The following is a 7,016-nucleotide window of genomic DNA, read 5'->3' on the forward strand; positions in this document are numbered from 1 at the left end:
CTCCCACCCTCCTCCAAGATCTCGAGAAGCTCAAGGACATTAGCAGGAGATGCTACAATCATCAAGTGAGACAGCAATGAGCTACAGGGCCCAGATTGTTTCTAGCACTGTCAATTGCTGCAGTTTTCACAACAGCGCAAAGCTGTGTAAAAGTGACAAGTCCAAAGATCAGAAAACAAGCCAGCACAACTAAGTAATAAATTTAATAAAGGAAAGAAGCCCAGCAGGTAGCATACGAGAGCCTTAAGCACTATTTGTACTGTCCTGGGAGGCTCTCATTAGTAGAGTCTTAGAAAGATGATGTGTAATAAAACAATTAGTATGAATTCAGAGCAAAACAAAAAACTCCCAAATTAATCTACTGATATTCCAGTTGATTCAGTGATAAGAATCCTGAACATACGTTGAAGGAATATACAATATTTACTCACAGCAAACAAATTCTAAATTAATTTTAATTCTGAATTAATTTCAATTTCATATGTTTCTTTGCAATACTGTGCCTATTTATTTTACAGGATCTCACTCAAGCAAAGGAAAAGTTGACACAGAAAAGTTCTGTCCATTTAATCGTTTGAATGTGAAATATTCAATGAAAGAAAGCACAACTTCCCTCCTACTGCTTCAGAAGCAAACAGAAGAAAAAACAAGGATGAATCTTCTCTCTCTGGATACAGAGGCAAAAACATCCAACCATTCCCACCATAATAAAACACAGCCTTGTGAAGCAGATAAGGCCAATGCTCACGCTTCAGTCTTTCAAGCATGTCTATTCTGCATTCAACAGTTTGTAACTTACAGTCTTTCTTAATCACAGACTTTGCATATCATTCTTTGCCAGATTCTTCTTTCAATAATTTATCCATTCTATCTATATCCATAATAATAAGCCACTAACAAAGCTATTCCAAATTTAGAGACAATAGTAAACCATTTTAATGATGACATAATTTCCTATTTGTTACTGTAAAAAGAATTGTCACTTATACTACTTTTATTTACAGATGAAACAATGGATGAGAATGACGTAGTTAACAAATGTAAGTAACCTCTTCAAGGGTTTTGGAGTCTAATCAGTATATCTGTAATGCATTTTCTAAAAATTCAGGCAGAAACACAGAAAAAACTTCATAACATTCTGTCCAGTTCTAAATATAATTTAAATTAACAAAGGTGTTAAGAGTAGAAGACCAGAGGAATGGTAGGAATGATTAAGAGTAGTAATAAGTTTCAAGACATCTTAGTTAAATTATGCAGTATCCTCTCTCTCATGTTGATTTATCAGTACTCAGCATTAATCATCTACACAAATATATTCAATACATTGATTAACTGCTATCCAAGTGCAAATCTCTCCCCATCCCTTAAAAATTGCAGGTAGAACAGAACTATGTTGATCAATCTACACATGAAATTTTCCTGATCCTCAGCAGGAGTCTTGCTTCTCAGAATCCTTACTCCTTAGAAGTAAGAGAAAGTGAAATTATAAGGTCTTAAGCTGCTTTGTGAATACAGTAAACATTTCAAGAGAACACAACTTTATACAGACTCAACACTACTTAAAAATCAAACAAAAATAACAAAAAACAAACAAAAACAAAAACAAACAAACAAACAAACAACAACAAAAAAAAAACCACAATTTCTAGGACAATGTGCAAAAAAGACCAGATCTGATCTGTAGGATTGGTATCTTCCGACAGCCTGCCAAAGGGAAGCCCACCTCACCAGTATCTCCTGAAACTGTTCCAATTGATTCAACCATTGAAGCCAATTGAAATCAAGCTGTGCAAGGGATAGGCTTGACCCCAAGATTTGCATTTCTCCACAAAGAAGACAGACAGGTCTAAAATTACAACCTAAGTGCAAATTACACCCTTCCTCCCGCCCACTGCCATTACAATCTTTAGCTTGGTCATCAACTCTGTCCTTCCCTGAAAGATGGGCAAACAATGTTTACATTCATTAAACTTTCATATCAGAAATTTCACATGGAAATAAGCTGGATGATATTTTTACTGAAGGCCCAAGAGCAATGCAGAAGGAATAAATACTTGCTCAGTACAGACTAGTTAGCTTGTACATTATCAACAGACTAGTTACTCCAGCATAGCCTGCTTAGAAGACAGTTAAATTAACCTAAGCGTAGTGAGGACCCATTCTGGAAAATATAAGCACAAATCCCCTGATGTTCTAGAAGACTGCGTGCCTATGCCTTCATCTAAATAGGCAAGTTACAGAAGCATATTGTTAGAAAGTTGAAAGAAGCTGCCATTCTGGAACTTTATCTGAACACATTACTTATGTGTTCAGTATGCAATCAGATTGTTAGGTCCTGTAAGCATTCATCTACTAGTTTTTAAAACAACATTTAATTTAGAATGAGTATAATTAATCTCACTTCGTTTTAAAAAAATGCACTGGGACATTATATAAGAGCTATTACTTACTCCATTGCACTGCTGTTTTTCCATCTTTAGTGATGTTCCACTGGAACACAGCATTCACTTTCCTTACCAATTCATGTCCAATCTCTTTGATGCGACGGCCAATTTCTTCAAACACCAGGTCACTCTGCAGCCTTGCAGTCTTAAAAAAAGAGAGAGCAGGAAAAATTTAAAAAGCAAAGGTCTTTTAAAAAATTGAGACATATGACTATTAATTTAAGCATTGTGTCCAGGAGTCTCTACTGCAGAATTATCCAGTGCAATCAAAATGTTTTCCACCACAAATAATTACTTCTAGCAATTGTCAGCACTAAAGAGTACACTCTAGCAAAACATGCTCATGGACTCTTACCTGAGAATTATTTCATATCTTGCTTTCACAGTTTTGTCATTTATCACTGTAATTTAAGATATGTTTTACACCTAGGATTTTTTAACAGCTTCCAAATTGCCTTTTTCTCCATTCAGAGGATAACCAACTTTTTCCATAGTGAATGGAATGTTCATTTTCAGAACAAAAAAATGTTTTTACCAGCATGTTACCTTAGTATAGCACAACAGATTGTCAGAGACTGCAATATGAACACAGTCAGAACTCAGTGCAATTGCAGTATGTTTACCATTTCAGAGTGGGATCAGGGACATTCACATTTTTAACTTTTCCAAACATGTAATGTTGTGCAAACCTTTCATTGTTTTACCTCCTAGTATACCTACTTAGTATTTGTACTTGATAAAAAGCTCTAATTTAAGAAGCTCCCTTGATATTTTCATCCAAAGAGAACTGAAAAGAGAAGTTATCTTAGCTTTATTTTTTTCTGCTGTACCTACCCATATACCAGGATGCAGTACTCCTCACACTACTATCTCTTCATCTCCACTGTGATGACTAAGAAACATTTTCCATCATACAAGATGATTTCTGATGACATGAATTTGACAATCACTCAGGTAAGTTTCCCCTACTGCATGACTCAATTAGGAAACTCCTGCCCAAGTACCTTAATTTCTCAGTCAGCTTGAAGAAAAAAACTGTTCTGTCCATGTTAAATAAACTTCTATAATTATTTCACCAAAATGTTCTAATGCTTAACTGTTTGAACCCCAAATGTAGATTTGGCAGCAATTCAGAATATCAAAGGACTGAACATAACCAGTGTAAAGACACAGGTTCCAAGAATATATCACAAGCTTTAGATGAATGTCACTATCTCAGTATTTCCAAAACTTCAATGCATTAAAGTCTCATTCTTTGCACACAAAAATCAATGGAACAAAAAGGCTTATTAAGGCAAGGTACTGCATACCCAGTTCTTCAAAGACTAACACTAACAACCAGAAAGACATGAGCACATGCAATTTTGTCTTTAGTGGCAAGTCCGATATCCTGGGTATATACCAATATCCCATCAAGCCTCTCTATCTCTTCCCCTCTCCCTCTCTCTCCTTTTCAGAGAGAATACATTCTGTGAAGTACATAATGTGTGTTAGGTCACATGCACAAACAGCATTCAGAGCCTTCTTTCAAAAATAATTCAATGGTAAAATCATTCTTTCTGTGAGGACACTACTTCATTTTCACTTGCTCTTTTATTTTAGTGCTTTCCTGTCGCTCTCCCCATGACTCCAGAAAGATGGGAAAAAGTCACTCATTTTTATAGTTTACAATGAGTTCAGTCTCTATCATCTGCAAGAGAAAATCAACATGTTCATTTTACAGGTATTGCCTTAATTGTGTGGCTCTGAATGCTGCATTACTCTTGTTTTGTAACTAACACACAGAGGATTGCTTATACTAACTGCTCAAATGGTATAAAGAACTTCAAATTCCATGGTATGCTGTGGATTCTGTCAGCCTTCAAAATAGATCCACAAGCCCTACACAGTAAGCACAGTGTGTGTTCACATCTCTTAAGCTATATACACATGAAATCTTTGTGAATAAGACTAGCAAGCAATTCTATTCTTCTCCTGTTTCTCACAACAGTACAGCCCAACTATGCTTCTTTACAAGTCAACGTTTCTGTTGCTTACAGGCTTCAGTGAAGAAGGCTTATCCAAGGCTGATACTACATCCACATAGCCACCTGCAATAGCAATGTCTCCAGTCTCTTTGACCTGTGATGGGGAAAAAATTACATTAAAGAGGTAGAGCATTGGCAAAAACAAACAAACAAACAAATAAAATCACAATAAGCTTTTATTTACATTTTAAGTCCAGAGGTTAAGAAAAAAGGAAAGTTCAGTGAGAAGAGAAACGAAGTCTAGTTTTAAAGCAAATTAGTATTATACCATTTGCAAACAGTTCTGCAAATGAAAAAATTAACTGATTACTAATTATTCAAAATCTAATGATGGTTTTCTGTTTACAAAGTGATCTAAAAACATTATCTATCTGAAAAATTTTCATCTCTGATACAATTAACTGTTAATATTACTTCCTAAATAGCTGTGAGAAAAACACATTGCTCCAAAATGGTTTTAGTGAGGTAGGTAACCAGTTAACAGTATCTTCAGGCATTAGAAACAATTTTTTAAACACTGTAAGATCAGAAAGATTGCAAGGAGAAAGAGGAAAAAAAAAATACCTGAATTCCTTTTTATTTTTTGAAATAGTTATGTGTCAGATATGAAACAGAGTTTCATTTTGGCATTGTTTCTTTAATGAGTACTGACACACAAACCATTTTGACTTCCTGACAGTGAAAAAAAGGCAGCAGCAAAATGATTCACTGAAAATGCATATAGAGAGTTATAAGATAAATTGAGAAGACCAGGCAAAAATCAGTCTAGCTTACTGCACAGGTGAATTTAATATAGAAAGAATATACACTAAAGATTATTCAAGTCATTCTTAACATCCTGTCACCACCATCATTGCAACTTCACACAGAGCTGAAAATGAATTTAAACCACTGTATCACAATTAAATGTGTATTTTCAGTTTGATTTATCTTGAGTGTACTACATGTTCTCAGATGACTTGACTTTAGACTACTCAGAATTACAAAAAGCAATAGAACTCAGCATAACTGCTTTGAGCAAGCAACTGTTGAAACAACATTGTTTTCTATAATCATGTTAAACACCACAGTCTGCCTTCAAAATAAGTTACGTTATTCTACGCTGAAGCTTACTAAAAAAAATCAGTATGCCCCAGAGCTCTGCATATAATGCTAACTTTAAACCAAGCACAACAATAAATCCAGCCTTTGAACACAAAGAAGGATCAGATTCTGTATACAAATTTCAAAGGGCTGGGAAGCATACCATGAACACTGTTACTTTAGTCTGTACACACAGCCCTCAAGCAAAAATCTAGAAATTCTCTCAGGGCTGAGCAGTAGTAACTTTTAAATATTGGTACAGACCTCCGTGTCTCATCCACTCAGCTGTGCAACAGCTCCAGTGCTGATCCGAGGCATTAAACTGTCTTGTTTACTGACTACTAGTTCTTATCTAGTAGTCTTAAGACTGTCCATATCATGAAAGTCCAGTTACTTGCACTTATCAGGTCTGCAAACAAAATTTACCCTCACTAGTCAACACGTATTCTGCAAATCTGTGTTCCTCTGGGAACAGTATCTATCCCGTGTCCTTACAGTGATCTTCTTCCTTTGATTTTGCCTGCTCAATCCTCTCTTTAGCTGCTTCTATCGCTGCTGCTGTGTCCACTGATCAACAGTTTGGCTGAGATATGGGTAGCAAAACTTTGCCCAGCCAAAGGAATGTACATTGTATCTGTACAAGGTAATGAATGCTGACAAATAGGAGCAGCAATTCATTATTTAGGAGAATGCCAATGGCATGGGACTCTATAACAAAGACAATGAGATTTTACTTTTCACCTCCACATGAAGTATTTTTGCTGCCACTGAAATTTTCCACCATTACAGGATACTCACACAAAATGCTAACGGCAAATTCAAAGAAAACTGACTAATACAAAAAGTGGACTTATAAAAGAGTAAGATCTGTTTTATTGTAGTTATTATGTCTGACCGTTATGAAACTTCAATTGTTTTGAAGCTCTTCTGCGTAGTTGCAACTGAAGTTTAACTCAATTTAATTACATATTTTTGAGTTCGCCTTCCTTTACTGTCAGGAATTCATTTAAGCAAGCTAAGCAAATGTTAAAAAAAGGACATAAACAAGGCTAGGGTTATCTGCAAAAAGCAAAGACTTAAGAATGAGTGCTTTTTGCTTTTTCCGTAGTGGACAAATCAGAAAACAATGAAATTAGTTCTAATACTAGCTAAAACAAGGAGCATATAAAGTCCTCTAACAATATTTTTGTTATTTTACTCTAATCTTTGTGAAACAATAAGTAGGAATATTTAATTCTTTTCATTTTATTTATGAATCTTCTTCAATGGTGTGTTCAGTTCAATGAGCTACTTTTATCACTTCCTGTCATACTCACAAACTTTTACACAAGTCACACTTTTTATTCAAGTCAATAACAGTGGCTGCATTCTCACCTTGGTCTGAAAATGAATTCTATTTCCTTCCTTCCACATTTCTGTTTGTAAAGTTTGCCCCGGAAAGACTGGCTTTGCAAAGCGAACC

At 35.3% G+C, this 7,016-nt stretch overlaps 1 protein-coding gene across 1 annotated transcript; it reads right to left on the reverse strand.

Annotated features, from left to right (window-relative positions):
- Positions 1-2,425: 2,425 nt before the first annotated feature.
- On the reverse strand, positions 2,426-7,010 carry SCP2D1 (SCP2 sterol binding domain containing 1). The gene is made up of 3 exons (XM_010726201.1): positions 6,929-7,010; positions 4,482-4,565; positions 2,426-2,589 (listed from the first exon to the last, which is right to left on the reverse strand). Exons 1-3 carry the CDS (start codon positions 6,965-6,967, stop codon positions 2,443-2,445), a joined length of 270 nt encoding a protein of 89 aa, XP_010724503.1. The 5' UTR covers positions 6,968-7,010; the 3' UTR covers positions 2,426-2,442.
- Between the last annotated feature and the right edge of the window lie 6 nt (positions 7,011-7,016).

This window comes from Meleagris gallopavo, chromosome Z (genome assembly GCF_000146605.3).
Source record: "Meleagris gallopavo isolate NT-WF06-2002-E0010 breed Aviagen turkey brand Nicholas breeding stock chromosome Z, Turkey_5.1, whole genome shotgun sequence".
Classification (NCBI taxonomy): Eukaryota; Metazoa; Chordata; class Aves; order Galliformes; family Phasianidae; genus Meleagris; species Meleagris gallopavo.